The 24,553-nt window shown below is 50.1% G+C and overlaps 1 protein-coding gene across 6 annotated transcripts in view; it reads left to right on the forward strand.

Annotated features, from left to right (window-relative positions):
* PKNOX1 (PBX/knotted 1 homeobox 1) overlaps window positions 1-24,553 on the forward strand; it is a 59,073-nt gene that overhangs the window by 25,645 nt on the left and 8,875 nt on the right. For 3 of the 6 annotated variants that reach the window (XM_055313600.1, XM_055313603.1, XM_055313601.1), the window contains exons 2-9: window positions 2,934-3,002; window positions 4,537-4,644; window positions 7,441-7,568; window positions 10,057-10,228; window positions 12,158-12,328; window positions 16,944-17,043; window positions 17,642-17,739; window positions 23,373-23,501. In XM_055313600.1, coding sequence (XP_055169575.1) covers window positions 4,594-4,644; window positions 7,441-7,568; window positions 10,057-10,228; window positions 12,158-12,328; window positions 16,944-17,043; window positions 17,642-17,739; window positions 23,373-23,501 — 849 coding nt within the window. In that variant the 5' untranslated portion in view covers window positions 2,934-3,002; window positions 4,537-4,593. Of the gene's footprint in view, window positions 1-1,267; window positions 1,455-2,933; window positions 3,003-4,536; window positions 4,694-7,440; window positions 7,569-10,056; window positions 10,229-12,157; window positions 12,329-16,943; window positions 17,044-17,641; window positions 17,740-23,372; window positions 23,502-24,553 lie in introns of those variants that run through there. The other 3 variants (XM_055313604.1, XM_055313605.1, XM_055313606.1) reach the window with 3 other exon arrangements.

The raw sequence follows: 24,553 nt of genomic DNA on the forward strand, positions 1-24,553 counted from the left end.
AGATTGCTTTGGGTACTATGGACATTTTAACGATGCTTGCTCTTCCAATCCATGAGGATGGAATGTTTTCCTGTATCTTTGTGTCATCTTCAATTTCTTTGATCAGTGTTTTATAGTTTTCAGAGTATAGGTCTTTCACCTCTTTGGGTAGGTTTATTCCTAGGTATCTTATTGGACTCAACAGATTCTTGTTTTACTCCCAATTACTATCATACTTCATTGCTCACGTTGTCCCACTTTTGGCCAGTGAGAGCTTCTGCAAGCTGGTTTGTCCACATTCCCCATGATTTTTTGAGCACAGGTTCCAGGCTCATCTTGTCCTTTCTCTGTTCCAGCCCTAGGATCAAATCAGCCACTTCTCTAAGGAGCCCTGATCCTTTGTATTGGGGATTGATATTTATCAACCAAGATCTGGATACTAAGTGCTAGTTGCTACTGGGTGTCACTGCTTCTCAAGCCTCTCAGTGGACAGGGCTGGGCCAGTGTGTGCATGTACTGCACCTGTCATGTGTATGTAGGTGAGCTGTGCATCTATGGCTCTATGTTTGTGTGTTTTATTTTTTTTATTTTAAAGATTTGATTTTATTTATTCATGAGAGACAGAGAGAGAGAGAGAGAGAGAGAGAGAGAGAGAGAGAGAGAGAGAGAGGCCCAGGCAGAGGGAGAAGCAGGCTCCACGCAGGGAGCCCGATGCGGGACTCGATCCCGGGACTCCAGGATCACGCCCTGGGCTGCAGGCAGCGCTAACCCGCTGAGCCACCCGGGCTGCCCCTGCCTATTCTTTAAGTGGAAGTTTTATAAAATATTTTCTTTTCCACTTTGAATAGTCTCAGACCTTCAGATGGCTGATGGAGGGAGAGCTCCGCTCCCGCCGTGCAGCTCTGCGCACGCAAGCCCCTGGCAACCCAGGCCATCTCCTGGCCTGCCCCATCACTTTCTGGGCACGTCCCCTGGTCTGGGTTGCCTTCTGGGTAAGGTGGCGCTCGCACCTCCCGCTGCATCTGTACGGGGTTAAATAGCACAAATGTGGAAGCAGCCCCCGACACAGGTGCGCTTACCTGACGTCTCCGTGGCCGAGAAGGTAAAGGTGTGTAATCAAGTTACTTTCCAGTCTGCCCGTCGGTTCATAGATGTTCCGTTTGCCAGGGTGGCTTTCCCATTGAGTATCGGATGACTCTGGATGACTGGGGGACTGGGGACTTAGCTCCTCCCACAAAGCCTCTTCTGCTCTTCCAGTGACTGTTGAACCAGCCTGGTGAGCCTGTGGCTGCCCTGCCCTCTGCAGGCCTAGGATGACTCAGCCAGAGCCTGGCCTTGGGACGGGACCCTTCCTGCCAGCAGCCACAAAAGTGACAGTAATAGAGATCAGAAGAGGTTGAGAGCACAGCCTGTTGATGCGGGCACCAGGGCAGGCGGAGCTGGCGTGAGCCGCCATCCAGACCATGCTGTGGATGGTGAGCTCTGTGCGTCGTGATCAGAGACGGTGCTGGTTGTCGAGGACACAGCAGGACAAGGTCCTTGACCCTTAAGGACCATGTAGAGGAAGGAAACCACGAGGCACCACAGGACTGAGCAGAGGCTGGACGTGAGGCCCCAGGAGAGATGTGCAGGGCTGGTGCGGGCGAGCCACTGGGCGGACGCTGGGGATGATGATGGGGATGAGGAGTAGTCACGTGCGGGCCGCGCCCAGAAAAGGCCCGAGTGTTCCAGCAGAACTGCCAGGCAGCGGGAGCACCAGGCAGGGGGAGGAAGTAGTGTGGTGCCCTGTGACTGTTGGCACAGCTCCCAGTAGGAGAGCGCTGGCCAGGGCACTGCTGCCCACGACTTGACCTCCTGGGGTTTTCACCAGGTTTGCATTTCTGAAAAGCGGACAGTGGAGGGGAGGAGGGTGAGACCAGAGGTTCCCGTGAGCCGCTGCTGTGGTCAAGGTCGTGGGGAATGCTGGTTGGAGTCACTGCCCTGGGGTGGAGGGGAAGACAAGATGCTAGGAGGAGGGGCAGCTTTTGGTCAAGACAGAGACCATTAGGAGGTGACAGAGTTGGGGGTGCCAGGGGCAGAGGGGGCACCTTCAGTCATGACTCCGCATGGTTCACTTCCCAGCCTCGGGCTTGCCACGTCCTGCCCTCTCTCCTGCCTGCTCCCGTCAGGTCCTCCTCTGCCCGGCCCACGGACACACCCCTGCAGGTCCCCATGGCCGTGGTCAGCCGCACGGGTGTGACTGACACCCCCTCCTCCATCCACCTCCTCCGCTGGCATCAGTGGCACCACTTGGTTCTGTTCTTGCCCTGCTGGCTGCTCCCCATTCTGTGCTGGGGGCCCTGATTTCCCAACCTCCTGACTCTTACATGGCCTGCACCCTCTCCCCTGGGAGGCCTCTGCCGGGCTGGACGCTCTGCCCACTGTCTCAGTGTCCTGGGGCTGCTGGCACAAAGTCCCACAAGCTGGATGGACAAAAACAACAGATACATCTTTTCTGGTCTCAGCCAGAACCTGCAGTCAACCCAGGATGTGAAGGCTTAGGGGAAGGTCCTTCCTGCCTCTCTCAGCTCCCGGTAGCTCTAGGAGTCCTTGGCTTGGGGCTGGCTTCTGTCTTCACGTGGCGGTCCCCTCTGTGTGTCTCAGATCTTCCTCTCCCCACTCTTAGAGGACACCAGTCATTGGATTTAGGGCCTCCCCTAAATGCAGGATAGTCTCATTTTAAAATCCTTCATATAATTCCATGTGTAAAGACCCTTTTTCTAGAGAAGGTCCCATTTGCAAGGACTAGGGGCAGGGCTTCGGCTCTCTCCTGGGGAACTGTTCAGCCCCGGCTCGTACCAGCCATATACTGGTGGTCAGCAGATTTGCATTTCTGGTACGGTCTCATTGGCTCCGAATTTGTATGAGAAGCATCTCAAACCTAAAATGTCCCAACTCTTGCTTTCTCCTCCCAGGCCGCAGAACCTGCTCCTCTCCATCTGCTCCGTTGTGGGACATGCGGCTCTGCTCTGCCCGTGGCTCAGGTGGGAACCCCGCATGGGCCCCTGCCTGCGCAGCACTGCACACCTGTCCTCTGTGTGTCCCTGTCACGTCCCCCTTCTGCTCAGACTCTCCCACGGGTCCCTGTCCCCCCATGAGACTCTGTGGGACCTGGTCCTGTGCCCCCTGCTCCCTTACCCTCCCCTTCAGCACCCTGCCGGGTCACGCTAGCCCCCCTGCCCCCGGGGGTCTCCTTCAGGCACCGTCCCCGACCTTCCCCCCACCCCCCCGCCCCAAATTCTCTGTCCCTCCTGCTTGTCCACATCTCATCCCTTCCTGACGGCCGTGTGTAAGGGGGCCGGGGTGTGCCTCCCCCACCCCCACGACCTGTGTGTGCCAGTCTGGGCTGGAGCTTGTGCTCCACGGGCGCACAGGACGGTACCTAAGACAGGGGCGTCTGCTGAAGGAAGGAGGGTGACCCCGTTTGTCCCCACGTCCTGCTGGCTCCCCGGGCAGGTGGGCAGCCCTTGGCTCCCGTGACAGCCTGGCCAGCTGTGCCTCTGGCCAGTTACTTGGGCTCCCCAGGGTCAAGCGGGCCCGGGACCCTGCCCTGGGGGTGAGTGTGAGCGCCGAGGGGGTCAAGATGCCGAAGCATTTAGGAGCTGGGCTGGCTTTTCCGGCCACCGCTGCCCCTGGTCGTGGGCTTGGCGCCTTGTTCCTTACAGCTGTGCCTCGGGACATGCTTCTCCCTCCTTCCCCGGCCGCTAGTCTCGGGCTTTGTTCCCCACCCCCCACGGAGCATGGTCTCCCGCAGCACCCCTTCCCCCGTGACTCCTTCCCCCGTGAGCCCTTCCCCCCGTGACCATCAGCTAGTGAACAGGTGAATAGCTGCCCTTGACTTTATGACCTTCTCAGCACAGCCCGGACTGTCACACCGGGACCTGACTGGTTCCCGTGCCACATTGTGGGTGCTCCGATGGGGGGTGCTTGGGGGGGCGCTCTGCGTAGCCCCCACTCCAATTAGTCTTAATTTGAAGCTTTGCCTTGTCGTCAAGGACACGAGGCATTATTTCCATCTCCTCCTACATATGAGTGTTAGGAGAGTGCCCTGTGTGGGTTCCCATGTGTCCACCGGTGTCCCTGACCTCCCAGTGCCCGGGGGCTCTGGGCCAGGGCTCCTGCCCAGAAGGGGTGCCTCGTCACACAGCAGGGGGCGCCGCTCGCCCACCCTGAGTCAGTGCAGGCGCTACCTGGCCTTCCCCAGGAGAGCAGAGCCTCGCCTACTCATGGTGCACCCCGGGTCGGAACAGTGCCCTGCGTGTGTAGACAGTTACTAGATATTTGTTGGGTGAGTGGGTGAATAAATCTGGATGGCTACAAAACGTGAAGACAAGTCAGGGCCCAGTGCAAGTGTAAATTGGTCACGCTGAAGGGGTTGGCTTATGACGCATCAGGGTGGTTTTCTCCTCTCCGTGCGAAAATATGCATTTTTATGAAGTGTATGCATGCTATGGAATAAGGGGGGCCAGAGATGCTCTGCAGTGATTAACGGACACTTTTCTGCTTTTGTTTCCCCAGACACCATTTGCTTTTGACTCAAGATGATTTGATGTTTTGTTATAAAACTCATTAACCATGATGGCAACACAGACATTAAGCATAGACAGCTATCAAGATGGGCAACAAGTGAGCGCCTGAGCTTTGTTCTGCATTCTAAATACAGTCGATGGATCGGGTACTAAAACACGACCAGTGCTTTGTACATTTATAATTCAGTTTCCGTGAGGTTGCGAGTTCGATTTTAAGCATATGATGCATTTATTATATGTTGATCTCAGAAAGGGTAGCTGTAGAGTTATTCAAATCATTTCTTCAAGGGATACCAAGTTGCCAGTAATTCTGACTCCCCTAAGTCATAGTCTTTGGGAAATTTACCTTTTTGATGTCTGTGTGAGTGAGGGTTGTTACTTTTTAAAGAAAAACTGGGTATTGATGAAAGCCAGATGACTGGTTGCTGACCTGAGCAGGAACCATGGGGTTCCCCCTCCCCAGGTGTGAGCAGCGGAGGGGCCTGTCCCAACGCTCTGGGTGGCCTAGTTGCTGTGCTGTCCCCTCACGTTGTGTGGCTGTGCCCGGACAGCTTCCTCTGATACAGTGTGGGTGGCCTCTTGCCTGCCCTTCCACTGTCCGTAGACTTGATTCTCCTTGCAGCTGCAGTGAAGGTCTGGGTGTTTCATGTTCTGTGCCTTGAAGGAATTGGGGAGGAGGGGAAGGGGGGAGCTCAGCCCAGTACTGGGAACTCTCAGGGGACACCTGAGGTCTTGGGATGCTCAGTGTGTTCGGAATGGGGGCCACTCCTCTTCTGACTCTGAGCCCTGGAGCCTCTTCCATTGAAGACCTTCCAGGCTTTGCTTCCTGCTTCCTGTAGTCAGGAGGCGGTCGAAGAGTGCGCAGAGGCTCTCTTTTCGCCCTACTTGAAGGTATTAGTGAGCTGGATCACTAAAAGGCCAGGTGGACTTACCCAAATGAGGTCACCGCCCAGCATCAGTGAGGTTCCAGGTGGCGCCCGGGACCTCAGGCTGCCTCCCTCTTCTGTTGTGTCTTTCCGCAGTGGCCAGTTTTGTGCATTCCTGGTTTGGTTCTGTTACACAGACTTTGTTTTTGTTGGCTTGTTGTTGTTGGCTTTTAAAAAATGTTTAAGTGTCTTAGCTTCTCATAGGAATTGAGGGGTGGGGGTCCTTTTCAGCCTGCTCTCTGCCCCTGGAGGTCCTTTGAGAGTTCCAAGTGATTTTTTTTTAAAATGCAAAGCTAGTGTTGTCCTCCTCCCCCAGGCTGAGCCCTGCCTTGTGGACCCTGCATTGCCCTGGTCCTCCCCTCAGCACCCCGCTTCTGGGGATCCCTGTCCTGTGGCCTTGGCACTGGCTCTTCCCTCAAGCAGCAGTTTGGCCAGGGCCCTCCGGTCCTGCTGTCTGTGCTTCCATTGCTTCCTGTTGAAGACTGCCCTGCCTGCCCTGGTCACCACCGTAGCCTCCTCCCTCCCACCTGCCACCTGCCTCTAGTCCTCCCTCCCTCCACTGATCCTTATTCTCCGGTGTTGCACAGATCCCCTGCTGGCAGCTCTGTATCCCGGGCAGGGCCAGGCACAAGGAGGGAAAGAGCCTCACTTTTAATAGCTAAGCGCTTTCCCTTGATGTGGAAAAGTCCTTGTCCACGGTGCTTTGAACATTTACTGTTCTGCAGTATAGATGTGCCCCATTCACTTGGCCACTCCTCTGAAGTTGGACATTTAGGATTCTCTTTTTTCACAATCATTTAAACACACACACACACACACACACACACACACCCTGGAATAAATTTTTTTTTTTTTTGGAATAAATATTTTAAGGCTCTTTCAGATTTCCCTCCTGAAAGGTTGTGTTTGATTGGGCTTTTGTTAGGTGCTTCAGTGTTTTGTGTTTATGAGAGAGAGAGAAAGAGAGAGAGAGGGAGAGAGAGAGATCTCCCAGGCCCACGGCACCATCTACGGGCAGTGGGACGCAGGTATTCATGCACAGCTGGACCATCTGAGAGGCAAGGGCGGTGCTAGGGCCTACACTGCAGGGCTCCCCGCTTGGCCTGCACCCACCCCCGGCTGTCAGGGCTTCATGGCAGGTTGCAGGCTCTCAGGGTACATGGGGATAAGCCCCTTCCCTTGAGTGCCTGCACCCGGCTTCTTCCTCGAGGGACGGGGTTGTGGCAGCCGGGGGTGGGTAGGTGGGTCCCGGTCCTGAGGAGTTCAGGGGGCTGGTGATCTGCTCACGGGTAATTATAAGGTTCCTGCAGCAATTTGGGATTTCTTTCTGTAAACCGAATTCCTTATGTTTAAGGATTTAGATACCTTTCACCTAAGTTAGGAATCAAGTGGCTAGTTTAAAGCAACTTAACTGATAGTATCTTTTAATACTGTTTCTTTAAACACAGCTGTCTTTGCCTTCTGAATATGACTTTTTTTCCTCAAAATTTGTATAGCTTATGTATTCCTGAAATTAAAGAGTAGATGGCGAGAATTTCAGCCCTGTCCTGAATAGAATGTAGGGTCTGAGTGGTTTCTGTCACAAGAGTTTGAGCTATTTGTGTGTATTTCTCTTACTGCAGTGTTAGTGTGAGGATCTAGAGAGAGAAGAGATTATTTGTGTGCCACTTGCCTTCAGCACTGTGTCGTAGTATATTTTTGAAAATCATAAGCATTTCTCGGATACTGGTCCTCTCGGTTTTCAAGATAATTTGGAAATTTGACCTTTGTTGTAGCCATTTTCAAAGCCTATTAAATGCAAAGGAGTTTTGTGGGTAGCATTTTTATGTGTGTATGTATTGCCAGTCGTCCCATCCCGCTGTGTAGCAATTTACCATTTCTGTTGCATTTGTTTCTGTTTGAGAATAGAGTACGTAGTAGCAGTTTATGTTGTGTTTAGTAACCGAATTCTCCTCCTTCTTTCACAGATGCAAGTAGTAACAGAGTTAAAAACGGAGCAAGATCCCAACTGCTCTGAACCTGATGTGGAAGGAGTGAGCCCTCCACCCGTGGGGTCCCAGACGCCAATGGAGGCAGACAAGCAGGCCATTTATAGGTAGCAATGAGATGTGACGCATGTGGGTTTTTAGCAGGAATAACAGGAGTAGAGAACCTTGTTAAATGGAATATACTAGAACTATTAGGTAGGCAGGGTAGGGAAGTAGTTGATAACCACTGGAGTGAGAAGTTTGTCAAATTAAGATGTTACTCCTAATACCTTAAAAGTTTTGGAATAGAAATCTATGTTTTAGTCAATCTTGTAAAAAGAAACCTTTAGGCCAGGGTAGTTTTACTGGAGAATCCCGTAAAGGAAGAGAGAATGCTTCCCAGTACATCGCTCTGGTACTAAAGCCAGATACAGACAATTCAAAAAAGAAAAATACACACCGGTGTGCCTCATGAACTTAAGCATAAAAATCACTAATCAAATATTAAATCCAGCGGCACATAGAAAGAATAACATACACTGACCAAGTGGAATTTATCCCACGAACTCAAAACTGATTCACTAGTCAAACAGTCAACCAGTGAGGCCCACCACATGATCATACCAAATGACACAGGAAAGCATTTGACAAAAGTTAGCAGCTAATTATGATTAAAAACTGTCAGCAGAGTGGCAGTAGAGGAAAACTTCCCTGACCTGATGAAAGGCAACCTCAAAAGGTCTATAGTTCTCATCATAGTTAATGGCCAAAGACTGTTTTCCTCCGAGCTTGGGCATAAGCAGAGATGTCCACCCTGACTCAACCCATTCACACCACCGTAATGAAAGTCCTAGCCAGTGCAGTAAGGCATTTTTCTTACTTATAGAAAAGGGATACCAGATTAGAAAGGAAGAAATAAAACTGGCTCTGTGTACAAACAACATAATTGTCTATGTAGAAAATCCCAAGGATTACCGAAAAACTCCCAGAACTAGTTAAGTAAGTTTAATAAGGTCACAGATTACAAGAGCTACCAATCCCATTTCTTTCTTTCTTTCTTTCTTTCTTTCTTTCTTTCTTTCTTTCTTTCTTTCTTTCTTTCTTTCTTCTTTCAAGATTTTATTTATTTATTCATGAGAGAGACACACACAGAGAGCGAGGCAGAGACACAGGCAGAGGGAGAAGCAGGCTCCATGCAGGGAGCCCGACGTGGGACTCGATCCCGGGTCTCCAGGATCACACCCTGGGCTGCAGGTGGCACTAAACTGCTGTGCCACTGGGGCTGCCCACCAATCCCATTTCTATATGAGTGATATACAATTGGAAGCTGAAATTTAAAAAGACAATACTATTTACAAAAGCTCCAAAAAATTTAGGTATAAATCTAACAAAACACAGAAACTTTATGCTGAAAAACTAGAATGCCAATGCAACAATCAAAGAAAACCTATATTAATGGTGAGACACACCATATTCATGGTTTGAAAGGGTCAACATAGTAAAGATGTCCTTTCTCCTAAAATTGACTTGTAGATTTACCACAATTCCAATTAAAGCCTTAGCAGGATATTTTTGTACATATGGACGAGTTAATTCTAATTTTATACGGAAGGCAAAAGAGCTGGACTTGCTAAAACAGCGTTGAAAACAAAGAACAGAGTTGGATTTTGAGATGTACTATGGTGTTACAGTAACAAGGACGTGGTGATGGTGGTGAAGGCATAGGATCAGTGTCACTGATAGAGTCCAGAAGTAGATGTACAAAAACATGATTTATTTGATCTTTGACCAAGGCACAAACACAGTTTCATGGAGTAGAGGTAGAGTTTCCAACAAACGGTGTTGGAACAATTAGACATTCATATGCTAAAGGAAGATCCTTGACCTAATCTCACATTTTATATGGAAGTTTACTCAAAATGGAGTATAGATCTATTTTTTTTTAAAGATTTTATTTATTTATTCATGAGAGACACAGAGAGAGGCAGAGACACAGGCAGAGAATCAGGCTCCATGCAGGGAGCCCGATGCAGGATTCGATCCTGGGACTCCAGGATCACGCCCTGGGCCCAGGGTAGGCGCTTAACCGCTGAGCCACCCAGGCATCCCTGGAGTATAGATCTAAATGTAAGATTTAAAACTATATAAAACTGATCTGTCCACACAGTAAAATATTATTCAGCCACAAAAAGGAACAAAGTACTGACACATAACAACTTGGGTGAGCCTGGGAAACACCACGCTAAGCGAAAGAAGCTAGATGCCAAAGGGCACGTGTGGTATAATTCCATTTATACGAGATGTCTGGAACTGGCAAATCTGTAGGACAAAGTCGGTATGGTGGCCTGGGGCTGGGCTTTGGGGGAAAATGGGCAGTGGCTGCTCATGGCTGCCAGGTTTCTTTGGGGGAGGATGAAAAAGCTGCAGAATTGACCTTGGTGATGGTTGCAGTGCTCTGTGAACAGAGTAGACACCATTGGATTGTACACTGTAAGTAGATAAATTGTAGCACGTGAACTGTGTCTCAACAAAGCTGTTACACTAACGAATGCGTACATACATGCTAAAATATTCTCGTGCAAATGTAGAACATATATTTTACATTTTCCCCCCCAGGCATCCACTATTTCCATTATTAGCTTTGTTGTTTGAAAAATGTGAACAATCTACACAGGGCTCAGAAGGCACAACTTCTGCCAGTTTTGACGTAGATATTGAAAATTTTGTAAGGAAGCAAGAGAAGGAAGGAAAACCTTTCTTCTGTGAAGATCCGGAAACTGACAATTTAGTAAGTAAAATATGTGTTTTATTCTTATTTTTTTTACTTCTTCCAAATTTAAAATCCATTCAATAAATTTTAAACTTCCAAGTAGGACTTTAGAATGTAGTTCTGCTACAGGGGAGAATCGTGTAGTTCATGAAATAACTTCCCATGTGTGTGACCTGTCGCCACGTCTTCCAGCCTTCTCTGGTGACCTTTACTGTAGGGATCAAAGGAGATCATCTGAGCCTGCATCACAGAGGGACTGAGGATTCAGTTCTTTTGTAATTATTTGTGAAGTTTGTCGGGGTTGGTGTGCTTACATGCCCTGCGTCTCGGGCATGTGTGTGCCCCACTCCCGTTCTTGGCTTTTCCCTGATCGTGGCCACACAACCTTATTGTCCAGGACAGACCTTTAGCTCTGTCTTAGGCTGGCAGTAAGGTGTGGTGGGCCACAAGGCTGATGCAGGCACAGAGCCGGCCAGGCTTAACAAAGGGCCCCCACACTTCTCATCGCGTCCCCTGGCCTTTCTGCCTCACGTGGTGGGTGCCCTCCTCCCTGCCTCGGGAGGTTTGGGGTTCCCTGTGCCGTCCGTCTAAAGGAACTGCAGAATTTGTCAGAGTTAACATCCCTGCTGCACCCAAAGGAGCACTGCCCTTCTGTGCCGGTGGAGCACGTTAGCCTGCGTTGGGGGGACGATCCTGGGTTTCCTTTACCGCCTGCCAAGCCCCAGCCCAAAATCTTAGGGCCCTTATCAGCAGAAAAGCATCTTTAGAAAACTTTTTCCTGAATAAATGTCTCGGATCTTTGTTGTTTGTATGTATGTGTGTATGTATTTAAGATTTTATTTATTTATTCATGAGAGACACACAGAGAGGCAGAGACACAGGCAGAGGGAGAAGCAGGCTCCCTGCGGAGAGCCCGATGTGGGACTCGATCCCGGGACTCCAGGATCACGCCTTGGGCGGAAGGCAGGCGCTCAACCGCTGAGCCACCAGGCATCCCTCTTTGTTATTTTTTAATTTCTCATTATACGTTCAACTCTTGGTGCCTAGTGGGCTTTACCAATGCACTGTCTGAGCTGGAGTCAGCCTCCTCAGCTTTGACCTGGGTCCAACAGTGCCCGCCCTGTGGGGTGAGCAGCAGGAGCTGTCCCCGCCTCTGGATCTCTGGTCCTCAGCCAGCAGTGTGTGGGCCGCGGGTGTAGCCGGAGGGACCCAGGCTCTTCTGGCTGGCGTTCCAGCATAGGGCCTAGCAGAGCTGGGCACCCAGTCACTCGCTCTAGTGACCGATGGACTGGTTCGTTCCACAGCACATACGGATTACTGCCTCCAGGGTCACAGGGGAAGGAGCTGGGCGTTGGGTTGTGGATTCACAGGCCGGTACTGCTTATTATTACAGACCCTTACCTACTGCTGTGGGCCGGGTTACTCTGAAACTTAGTAAAGTCACCGTAAAACCTTTGTAAAAATCTTAAAAGGGCTGATCTAGTGCTGGGGGCAGAGTTCTTAGGCTTGACACCGAAAGCACAGTCCATAGAAGGCAGAGCAGGTAAATTAAGTTTTATCAAAATTAAGAGCCACCTATGAGATGGGTATGGATTCCTCCCCATTTACAGGTGAAGAAACCGGAGCAGAGGGAGGGGGAGTACCTTGCTCTTTGTGTAGCAGGTCAGTGGGGCTGAGTCGAGGCCCGGCTGCCTCCGGGTGCTGTGACTCCCCAAGGGCAGCTCGGGGACCATCTGTGTCCCCACACGCCAGATGCAGCGAAAGTGCCAAAGGTCTGTGGCGCTGGGGTGACTCGTCGTCTTGCCTGGTTTCTGATGGGATTCCCCTCCCGTCGGGGGCTGTGCGGCAGTCAGGCCAATACCCGACAGTAGTTATGTGCTGAGGATTATAATTTACCCTTAAGCTGCCATTTCCTTGTCTGAACGCCTTCATTTTCTCTGCTTCTAGATGGTCAAAGCGATCCAGGTTTTGCGTATTCATCTTCTTGAGCTGGAAAAGGTTAATGAACTGTGCAAAGATTTCTGCAGTCGCTACATTGCTTGTCTAAAAACGAAAATGAACAGTGAGACTCTCCTGAGCGGAGAACCTGGAAGCCCGTACTCCCCTGTCCAGTCCCAGGTATCTATGTGGGTCCTGCTGAGCTTCGGGGTGACTGTACGATCTGCAGGGGTGACGGGTGCTGACCTCTGAGACCAGTAGCCCTGTCAGAGTCCCTGGGCTGTCTTAGGGCCAACCTCCAGCCAGGAGGACAGGCCCTCGAGGCGTCGTGCAGTAAGTGGGGTGAGGCCTCGGCCTGTGTACCAGACCCTGGATCCCACCTTTCTGGAGGATGGACTGCCATTCACTGCTTTCCTTTTTCTTTGGAATATGGTTTTTGTTATTTCTTAAAATTGTGGTAAAATACACGTCATAAAACGTAGCATCTTAATCATTTTTAAGTGTATACTTCGGTGGCATTAAGCATCTTCCCACTGCTGGGCAAACCATTGTCACCATCTATCTCCAGAGCTTTCCATCTTCGTAGACTGAAATGCTGTCCTCATTAAATGCTGACTCTCCACCTTCCCTCCCCCACCCCTGGCTCCCACATTCTACTTCCTGTCTCTGTGAGTTTGATTAGTCTACGTACCTCATGTAGGGGATCGTACCGTATTTGTCCTTTTGTGTTTGACACGATGTCCTCAGGGTTCATCCGTGTTGAAGCACTATTATACTTGAGCCATTCTGTTGGTACATAGTGACACTCGTGGTTGTAGTGTGCGCTTCTCCGATGGCTAATGGTGTTGACCTTCTTTTCATGAGCATGTTTGCCATTGGTGGATCCTCCTTGGTAGAATGCCTGTTCATGTCTTTAGCTCATTTTCCTTCTTTTCTTTCTTTCTTTCCTTTTTTTTTTTTTTAAAGAACCTTCTTCTTTTTTAAAAATTTTATTTATTTGTTTATTCGTGAAAGACAGAGAGAGAGGCAGACACAGGCAGAGGGAGAAGCAGGCCCCATGCAGGGAGCCCGACATGGGACTCGATCCCAGGTCTCCAGGATCACACCCTGGGCTGAAGGCGGCGCTAAACCGCTGAGCCACCTGGGCTGCCCTAAGTACCCGTCTTTTATTGGCTGTATGGTTTGTAAATATTTTTGCCCAAGTCTGTAGCTTATCTTTTCATCCACTTAACAGGATTTTTCACAGAGCAAACATTTTAAATTTTGACCAAGTCCCCTTTATCAACTTTTCCTTTGATGAATTGTGCTTTTGGTGTTAAGTCTAAGAACTCTGCCCTGCCTTAGATCCCAAAGATTTTCTGTAGTTCTTTTTTTTCTGAAAGTTTTATATTTTACATTTAAATCCATGGCCCATTTATTTTTATTAAAAAAATTTTTTTTTCCATGACCCATTTTGAGTTAACTTTTGTGTAAAGTACAAGTTTAGGCTGAGGTTCTTTCTCTGGCCTCTAGATGTCCAGTGCTCCAGCACCATTTGTTGAAATTCCTCCACTGAATTGCTTTTATGACTGATTGTCAAAAATCAGTCAGGTGTATATGTGTTGGTTTGTTCTGGTGTTCTCTGTTCTGTTCCACTGATCTGTGTGTTTATACCATCCACTCTTGGTTATGGTAGTTATTCAGTAAGTCTCAAACTTGAATAGACTGTTTCTTCCCACTCTATTCTCCTTTTTTAAATTTATTTTAGTTATTCTAGTTCCTTTCCATATAAATTTTGGAATAATCATGTCTATATCAACAACAATAAAATTGAGATTTTGGGAGGAATTGCATCAAGCCTCTGTATCATTCTGGGGAGAATTGATGTCTTTACTCTGTTGACTCTTCCAGTTCACAGACCTGTTATGTGTCTCCACTTATTTACTCTTCTGTCATTTTTTTCATTAGTGTTTTGTAGTTTTGTTAATAGAAGTCCTGCACATATGTTTTTAGGATTAACGCCTACATGTTTTGTTTTGTTTTTTAGCAATTATAAATGGTATTTGTTTTTTTAAGATTTTAATTCATTAATTAATTTTTTAAAAAAAGATTTTATTTATTTATTCATGACAGACACAGAGAAAGAGAGAGAGGCAGAGACACAGGCAGACGGAGAAGCAGGCTCCATGCAGGGAGCCTGATGTGGGACTCCATCCCGGCTCTCCAGGATCACGCCACGGGCCGGAGGTGGCGCCAAACCGCTGGGCCATCAGGGCTGCCCTAATTTATTTTTTTTAGAGATTTTATGTATTTATCCATGAGAGACGGAGAGAGAGAGGGGCAGAGACACAGGCAGAGGGAGAAGCAGGCTCCCTGTGGGGAGCCTGATGCAGGGCTCGATCCCAGGACCCCGGGGTCACGCCCTGAGCCAAAGGCAGAGGCTCCACCGCTGAGCCGTCCAAGCGCCCCTAGTATTATATTTTAACTTCAGTGTCCCTATTGATATTTAGAAATACAGTTGATTTTGTATGTTTATCCTGCATCTTGTAACCTTGCTGAGCACACATATTGTTTCTAGAAGGTCCTTTTCACAGATTCCTTAGGATGTCCTACCTGTTTGGTTATGTCATCTGCAGATCGGAACTGTCCCCTTCCTTCCTGATCTGTATGCTTTTCGTTTTCTTGTCTTGCTGCGTTGGCTAGAACATCTGGCAATATCTTGAATACCATTGGTCAGAGTGGACATCCTGCCTTATTCTCAATCTTAGGGGAAAGCGTTCCTCCTTTCACTATCAATTGTAGTGTGTTTTTTTTTTTAAGATTTATTTATTTATTTTTTTATTCATGATAGATATATAGAGAGAGGCAGAGACACAGGCAGAGGGAGAAACAGGCTCCATCCCGGGAGTCCGATGCTGGACTTGATCCTGGGACTCCAGGGTCGTGCCCTGGGCCAAAGGCAGGCGCCAAATAGCTGAGCCACCCAGGGATCCCCTCAATTGTAGTTTTAGTGGCAGGTTTTTCCTAGATGCTCTCATCAAGTGGAGGCAGTTCCCCTCTAATCCTATTTTTCTGAGAGTTTCTATTAATGTTGAATTTTGTCAAATGCTTTCCCTGCATGAATTGATACGATTGTGATTTTTCTTGTTTCTCCTGTTAACATGGTAGTAGATCACATTATTTGACTGTTCCAATACTGAACAATCCTCACATTTTTTGAATCAACCCCACTTGGTATGGCACACAATTCTTTTTCTGTAGGTTCCTGAATTCTGCTTGCTAATGTTAGACGTTTGTGTGTCTGTATTGAAAGATATTGGTCTGTAGTTGCTTTTTTGTTACCATCTTTGTGTAGGTTTGGTACCATATTCAAACAGCTTTATGGAATAAAAGGAAAAGTGTTTCTTCCTTTTCTGTTTCTGGAAGTGATTGTGTAGAATTGGTGTTAATTCTTTACATGTTTGATGGAATTCTCCAGTGGCACTAGCTGGACCTAGAGATTTCTTTTTTGAGTTTTCAAATTATGCATTTGGTGCCCTTAGTAGTTCTGAGGCTGTTCAGATGAGCTGTTTCATACTAGCTCCCGTCTCAGATGTCAGATGCATGTGTGCTGGGTGGTCCACAGCCCTGCTTCTCGCCTGCTGATGCGTGTAGGGTCTGCAGTGCTCTCCTCTGTTTTGTCCCTGATATTGGTAATTTGCCATCTCGCTTTGTTTTTTCTAACTCTTATAGAGGTTTGTCAGTAGATTGATGATTGATCTTTGCAAAGAACCAGCTCTTTTTTCATCGATCTCTGTTGTTCAATTTTCATTTTCATTGACTGCTTTTGATCTTACTATTTCCTCCCTTCTTTTTAGAAAAAAATTTTTTTAATGATTTTATTTATTTATTTATGAGAGACACACACACACACATACACACACACACACACACAGAGGCAGAGACGCAGGCAGAGGGAGAAGCAGGCTTCATGCAGGGAGCCTGATGTGGGACTCGATCCCAGGACCCCGGGGATCACGATGTGAGCCGAAGGCAGACATTCAACCATTGAGCCACCCAGAAGCCCCTCCTTTCTTTTTGCTTTGGTTTCCTTCTGTTCCTCTTTTTCTAGGTTCTGGATGATGGGTGCTTGGGTTATTGATTTGGGTGAATTAACTTTTATTCTAACCAAGTTAATGGGCTAGATTTTATATAAGCTGTACCTACCAAAGCTTATACACACATTCGAATTGATGTGGCGTCCTGCAGAGTCATGGTCTTTGGATGATGTCCACCGATGCTGTTTAACTGCTCAAATATCTGGGTGTCTGCTGCGTGCCAGGCCCAATGCCTGGATGCCAGGTGCAGAGCTTCCTTCCCTTGCCAGCCACCAGTGCAGCCATCAGAGTGAATGGATAGATTGGCCTGTTGGCACGTACCTTCAGATGGGTGGAATCTTGATGTGGTGTTGATGGTCATCTTTGTGGAACCTGCTGCGGGCCGGGCCCAGACCTAGCACTCTACAGACATGAGCACCAGGGGGCTCACCTCTTTTACGATGATTAATACGATGACAAGATGAACGATAATGTTTTAGAAGCCAGATTGAAACTAGTATCTCAGTATTGATCGTCGTATTTGATACCGGGTCAGTCTTGGATCTCTTGGTCTGCAGGTATGTGAGGTGTGCTTTACAGGACACTTGTCGCCTCATTACATCTCTTTGTCTCAAATACCTTTCCTTCATTAATGATACCATTAGGCCACTTGTTTTAAAGTTTTACATGTGGGTTTTCTGTTTTCCAGTAACCCCTCCCTGTGTATTTCTGACCCACAGCAGATTCAGAGTGCCATCTCAGGCACGCTCAGCCCCCAGGGGATCGTGGTTCCAGCATCTGCCCTGCAGCAGGGGAACGTAACCATGGCAACAGTAGCAGGTATGCTGGGTATGCTGGCGGAAGAAAGGATGCTCTTTCCTTGAGCTTTTGTGGAAAAGTCCTTTATGTTACAACAGAGAAGTGTGTAAATGTAATTTCTAATTAATGTCAGTTTCTGATACAGGAGTGGTAAAATCTAGAGCTCTTAGAACTGAATGCCTGTTTCTTGTTTTAATTCTCAGTAACAATATGTTATGCAAATTGTGTTTCCCTACCAAAAAATTTGAGGGAGAAAGGTTTTGTTTTTTATTTTTTTAAAAGATTTAATTTATTTATTCATGAGAGACACAGAGAGAGAGAGAGAGACATAGAGGGAGGAGCGGGCTCCCTGCGAGGAGCCTGATGCAGGACTTGATCCCAGGACCCCGGGGTCACACCCTGAGCTGAAGAAGGGCGCCCAACCACTGAGCCCCACAGGTGCCCCAGGGAAGTTGTTAATAATTTATAGAGACAAGTCAGCCAGTAAAGTATTGATCATTTGAAATGATTTAAAAACCAGACTGGAGATTTTATTCCTTTCACACATACATTCAGTATATTGAGAATATGGTTTTAAACTGTTGAGACTCACGAGTATTTTCATTTCTTCCTTCTTCAGGTGGCACAGTGTATCAACCTGTCACAGTTGTCACTCCTCAAGGCCAGGTAGTGACACAAGCGCTGTCGCCTGGCACGATCAGGATCCAGAACTCCCAGGTGCATATGCCATTTCTGTGGGAGGGCTTGGGGACGAGTTGCGCGAGTTGGGGGGGCAGCAGGAGATCCAGGCTTGGTCTGTTCCCTGTGCCTGAAGATGGTTTGTCTCAAGCTGGCTTTCATGTAGCAATCTCCAGTTAATCTCAGTGTCAGTGTTTTGTCTCATTTATCCTTCGTTTTCCTCATTGTAAACAAGTTGGCAAAGTTCAGAAAGTCTAAGGAAGCAGAGAAAGTCCTCCATTACCCCTTCTCCTAAGCATCCACTGTCTTCAATTTTAACACCGGATCGTGTAGTTGTCTCTGGATCAGGAGACTTGCCGTGTAGAGACACTCTTCCTGCCCCCGTGGAGGTTCACAGCAGACCCAGCACGCCAAGGCCTTTCTGCTGTGCACCTGCTGGGCCAGAGCAGCGCTTCAGGCTGGTCCTCGGGGAGGCCAGGGCACTTCCTTAACATCCTCCCACAGCCTGATGGGAAAGCTGCGCAAGGGCTGCCCCTCCCCTGCTCCGGGTTGCCCAGTGGAGGCCCCGCCCCAAGGAGGCTGGTCTGCTCCTCCTGCCTCCTGGGGAATACCGGCTCCCAGAACAAAGGAGGCAGCTTTCTGGCCAGAAGCAGCGGGTGGACATGCTGTTACGTGCTGTGCTGAGGTCATGGTCCTGTCCCTGGGCCTATGCAGTAAGAGGAGGTTGGACTCGGCTGCATCTAAATTACAGGGACACACACATGGATACATACAGCCTTGTTTATCACATTTAGCTAGGGCTAAATCAGTTAATGTTTCTGTTATCGGCTCCTATGTAAGAGCGCACATTCATTCTTTCTGTTAGTTCTTCGTCTTTGGCCTGCACACGTATTTTGCACAAGCTCATGACGACTTGGAGGCCCAGCCTGGGAGATGTTGGTGTCTCCCTCAAGCAGAGAGCAGATGTGAGAGGGTCTGGGGCAGCCACAGGCTTGCCCCGCCAATCCAGGGGTTACTGCCTCTCACTTCAAGGACAGAGTTGAGCTGGGGCAGGGGGCCTTGTCATCTGGGCACATGAGGTCTCACCAAGCCTGGCAGTGGGTAGAGGAGAAGCTGGGCTCCACCAGCATTGTCTTTGGATTCTCCAACCAACCCACTTTCCCTGGAGCTTTCCATTTACATGGCTGTGAACACAAGGCAGCATCTGGTTTGCAGGTGCTTTTAGAGAAAGACACTTTAAAGTGAGGTGCCTTCCTTATATAGTAGAGGTTTATTTGCCCTGTTGCTTAAGAAGAAAACTTTCTGGGGTGCCGGGGGCGCTCAGTCAGTTAAGCGTCCAACTCCTGATTTCAGCTCAGATCATGATCTCAGAGTTGTGAGATCATGCCCAACTGCTCACATTGGGCTCCATGCTCAGCAGGGAGTCGGATTCTCTATCTGCCTCTCCCTGCTGCGTGCTCTCTTGCTCACTCTCCCCCTCTTCCTCTCTCAAATAAATCAGTCTTTAAGAAAAAAAAAAAGAAATTTTTCTACTTAACTGAATTTTCTTATAGATGGACATGACTAGTTTAGCAAACACACAGAGTTTGTATTCAGCATAACCCCTTCTGACACGGGACGTGCATGTGACCCTCCCCAGCCCCGTGAGGCAGACTCCTTGCAGCCTGTGCACTGTCCCGGCACTGGTGCTCGGTGGTTCTCCACCGAGGTGGTTCACCCTGCACCTGTCCCATCCCCGTCTCACCCCTGCCCAGTACAGCTCCTGGGGCAGCAGGGCCAGAAGCCAGAGACACGAGCTGCCCCAGGTTTGGAACAGAAGAATAAACAGATGGACTGTGGGCCCTGGGGGCAGGCGTTCTTTGAATAAAATCTGTATGTGGTCCATGTGATTTTTATTGTGGCTATTTGGGCTGCTCTGGGCTCTTTTTTCCCCCGTTTTCTTTTTTTTGGGGGGATTGGTTCTTGCTGGGCTTCAGATAATTGGGGAGAGTGACTTAACCACTGATAGTTTCTGTTTCTGTGTCAGAAACTATGGGGTAGGTTTTACCAAGAAAACTGCTCACTGCCCGTCATGGCTCCTGTTGTCACTCTGGCCCGCTTCATTCCGGGCAGCCAAGCAGTGGCAGTCACTGGTGAGCCCTTGCAATGCTCATCCTGTGGTGTCCCCAACCTGCTCCGTCCTGCCCCGAGTCTGGCTGGGGCAGACTTTAGCATCGCCACTGCCCCCCAGAAGAGCATCGGCCACTGCAGGCCACGTCCTGACCTACTGCCCATCAGCAGGAGGCAGGATTTGGCCTCTTCCTAGGACATCTCCATGGAAAGGTGTTTCTACTTCTAAAAATATGTTTTCGAGAAACGAGAAGTAGCCAGGGGGATTTCATTGGTTTCCTGTCCCTCCAGCCCACCCCTCTTTCCCAGGAGAGTCTTATTTATACGATATTTATACATTTTAGGTTTCTGCTATTGTTTGGCTTATGACAAGGTTTTTTGCCTCTGTTTTACTCTTATTTTGCTTTTTTAAATCTGCTGTGTGTCCAGCTGAGGGTGCAGGGAGCTGAGAGGCATGGAGCAAACCACTGCCTTTCCCGCCTGTTCCCTCCTCTCCCCTCAAGCAACTGCTTTCTGATCTTGCTGCTCTTTCCTCCCCGTTTCTAAGTAAGAATCCTCCCTCTTCACTCCCCCGTAAGCCCCTGGATTGGGCTCTCGTCCTGGTCGGGGCCTAGGCCATCTGCACACTCCCCTCGCTGAGGCTCTTCCCCGTCCTGCTCGTGCGTCGGTGTGGCCAGACCTGTTCTCAGCGTTAATGTCATCATGACCAGTCAGCACTGCTCTCCACGGAGCTAAGTGTGACGCTGTGAGCACCGGGCTTCTCCGCCTCAGAGGTGTCTACCCCAGTTCAAAATGCTCTGAGGGTGCCCTCGCCAGCACCCTGGCCTGACTCCCAGGCGCCCCGCTGGTGAGAAGGCACAGTGGTGCTGCGTGTCCCCAGCAGCTCTCCCCTCCCGGCCTCAGGGGCTCTTCCCTGTCCAGGCTGGACATTGGGCATGTTCTTGAACTTTCCTTTGACATCCCGTTGAAGGAGTTCTCTACTTTCTTGGTTTTACTCTCCACTATGAACATTTCCAGCGAACATGTGCATGGGAAGTACATTTTGTTGAGTCTCTGCAAACCTGAAAAGACTTTATTTTGGTGTCGTACTTGATGCAGTCCGTTTACAAGTACGGTTTCGGATGACATCGCGTGCATCAGGACGGGGAGCGAGGCATTCCTGGGCTCTAGTGGCAGTGTCGCCCTGGGGAGGAGGTCAGCGTTCACTGCTTTTCTGTCGCTGTTTTCTCCTTTCAAGCGCTTCTCTGAGCTGTTGCTGAGCCCTTGGAAAACCTCGTGTTCCTGAGTCTGAGACCTCTCCTTGCGGTCTGGGACAGCCCTGCCCCCACCCTGGCACGCTCCTTCTCTCTTTCCAGAACCCTTGCTAATTGAACATTAGACTTTCTGAATCGAACCTCTGAGTTTTTGTGTTGTTTTGTATTTGTGCTCCCGTTGTCTGCTTTCTGAGAGGTTTCCCTTTACCTCCCGGCCCACCCACGCAGGCTGACCTCTTCAGCTCAGTTTGGATTTCCTAGACTCTTCCTCGCCCTCCATGCTTTCTTTTGAAGTAGCTCTTGTTTTTGCTTCATGGGAGGTTGAAGTTGTCTTCAGTTTCTGCATTCTGTTTCCTCTGCGTCTCAGTGTTTCTTCACTTTGGTATCTTTGGTTTCAGTGGAGGCTTTCAAGTGTTTGGGGACAGTTGGCTGTCCTCGAACTATAAACATGAGCTGCCGGAAAGCCGTTGGGTGCAGGGCAGGTGCGGGCCATGGCGGGCCGCCTTCTCCGCTGGCTGGCCTCCGGAGTGTGTTCTCTACCCAGTGTCTCCAGAGAAGGACTCTCAGATTTCTTGCCCAGGGTCTAGGCCTGGCTGTAGGGGCAGGAGTGGGTTGGGGTCTCCCATTTTGTGGGTAGACTTTTCTCAGACTTTTCTCACCCCCATTCCTGGCTTTGCATCTCATTCCCACTGTCCAGCTGGACCCATGGGTCCCCAGGCTCCTGCAGGGCAGAGGGCAGATTGGTCGTCTGCAGAGAATGATAGAGAGGGTCTGGGGGCTCTCGCTGCTTCTTAGACAGACTTCTGACCAGTCTCCTAGGCTTTTAAATCCCCACTTGTCCAGTCCTGGGCTGTGCTGGAGCTCAGCAGGGCCCGTGGCCATTCCGTGCAGAGGCCCTTGGCTTCCTTTCTCACGTCACCTTGTTGGCACTCAGGCTCTCTTGGGAGCATCCGTGAGGTCGAGTCACACAGCCAGCTGTCACTTTGCCTCTCTTTGAGCCTACATTTGCTTTAACCGTGCACAAAAAAAGCAACACTGAGCATTTGTCAGATTTCATGAAGAACATATATTAATTGAGACAAGTAAGGCAGATGAGCTAAATTTTGGCCCTGGGTGCTTTGGAGTTAGTATTAAAAGTTCATTTCCTATTCTTTTTCCTGCACACGAACACGAGTGTCGAGGGGTGCCCAACACCATGGCTCTCAGGCCTTTAAGAGATGAATACATTTCACAAACACTTAGGCCTTTATTAATAATCTTGAGTTTTAAACATTTCAGAGGCAGGTAGTGTCTTGTCTCCTGTAAGTCAAAAATTCCGCTTCGATGTCATTGAGGCTTTTAGAGAATATATCCGAAGTGACCTGGAGCCAATGGAAGTAGAGATAATACAGTGACCTCCCGAAATTGAGTTCCTCTCCTTTCAACTGTGTCTGTGAAAACATCACATGGACGGTGGTTGGTCTCTTCAGTCAGATTCCTGCATGAGTCCTGGGTTGCCGCGTGCACAGCAGCAGAGCTGTGCCCAGTGTGTCTGCGCCCGGCCCCGAGCGAGCGGTGCTGCTGGCCTTCCTGGTCCGTGTCGTGTGCGCCGACGACACCACCTCCACAGGCGTGCTGGGTGTGAGCGGCGGCGCCTGGGGCCTGGGGTCGGTGGGTCGGAAGCCTGGCCCTACACACCTCAAATCTTTCTTATGTTTGTGTGAAAGACACGCATGTAACGAGTGCTGTGTGGGTCCTTCCTTTAGGAGGGAAACAGGCAGAGTGTGTCCCTGCTGTCCTCAGGGGCGACGGAGGCCGCGTCTGCGGTGGCTCCTGAGGCGTCTGGGCCAGCGGCGGTCGCCTCGGTCCCCCGTGAGCCGGGTGTCTGCACTGTGTGTGCCTCTGTCTTTCCCTCCGTTCAGCCCACGTGGCCGCCTCTCGTTCCTGCCTTCCCGCCTGTTCCTGCTGACTGCTCAGATCTCTAGGCCAGGGTGTGGGTGTTGTCACGGGCGTGACACGAAACCGAGCGGTGGGCTGGCTGGGGCCGTGGGTCTCCCCTGTCTGCGGGGCAGTGGCTGCAAGGCCCTCCAGGCTCCTGCGTCAGCGCCTCGCCGGCCGAGGGGCCACTGAGCGTGGAACAGCAGGGTAAATAGAGAGAACGCAGAGGGAGCCGCCCCGCAGGTGAGCCCGTGCGGCCGACACGCGCCTCCGCTGGCAGCACGTCATTTAGCCATGAGACCTTTGCTTATTTTCTCCATGTGAAGTCGTAAGCTACTTGCATGTGCCGTGATTTTCTGTACTTTCTAACATTGTTTTTCAATTGTTTAAAAGCTTCAGTTACAGTTAAACCAAGATCTAAGCATCTTGCATCAAGATGATGGCTCATCTAAGAATAAAAGGGGTGTTTTGCCGAAGCACGCTACCAACGTGATGAGATCTTGGCTCTTCCAGCACATAGGGGTAAGCGCACGTGACCGCGCGGCCAGCAGCGCCTGGAGACGCCCGCTCGCTGGCTTACTCTCCAGGAAAAATGTACTGCGTGTGCGGACAGGCCTGGTGTGTGTGTCGGTGTCTGGTTGACTGTCCCTGTGTTAGGGCGGAGCGTGGGTCAGACGAGGTCCCTGCCTCAGGGACGTCACCAGGAGGGCCCCGCTGCCAACACGGGAAGTACTTCCCGCCCGTGTTAACCATCTACGGCCACACAGGGTGACGGGGCGAGGCCACCCTAGAGGAGTGCGCAGAGAGGAGGAATGCAGGCAAAACCTGGGGAAGCAGTGACATTTTAGATCTCGGATCTCAGAGGAAGATGAGGTAGGGTGGAAGGTCGAGCCGTGGACAGCAGTCGGCACATGAGCTTATTGACCTTGAGATAGCCTTTGGCCCTGCAGACAGCCCCGGCCCGTCCACACGGAGCCTGCACACCTGTTTGCTCACCTGGATCAGGGCCACACCTGTGAAGGTGGCCCGTCTGAGGAAGCACACACTTGCTCGTCCATATACTGGCCAAGACTTGCTCATTACCCATTTGCAATCCTCATCCCTATGCCCCTGAACCTGGGGAGGCCCATGGCCAGAGCAGCTTTCAGGAGTGACAACCCAGTGTAGCAGCCAGGGTCAGGAGCGATGGGCTTGGCTAGGGGAGTGTGTGACGAGACAGAGGCAAGTGGCCACTACCTGCTGTGTGCAGCCTGACCGGGGGAAGGGGGGCGCCCACGGGGTCGTGTAGGCACAGGTGCAGAGGCCGCTCTGTGTCCGGGAGGGGAGGCGGCCCTGCAGGGAGCCGGCCGGCAGCCTCGGGAGCCAGCTTTGTGGCCAGGTGCTTTCATCGCAGCTTCCGTTCCCTCGGAGGGCACATGCCACCAGCCCCCCTGCAGCCCTGGCCGCCTCCCTGTCCCCCGTTGCCCACGGCACCAGCTGGCTCTGCCCCTTTGCTTCAACCACCTCGGGCACACACTGGTGTCTTTGGTCACTGACTGCTTCCTCCGCGGCCCTGCCTTGCTCATTGGTGTCCC

The sequence above is a fragment of the Nyctereutes procyonoides genome, unplaced genomic scaffold (genome assembly GCF_905146905.1).
Source record: "Nyctereutes procyonoides isolate TBG_1078 unplaced genomic scaffold, NYPRO_anot_genome, whole genome shotgun sequence".
Lineage (NCBI taxonomy): Eukaryota > Metazoa > Chordata > Mammalia > Carnivora > Canidae > Nyctereutes > Nyctereutes procyonoides.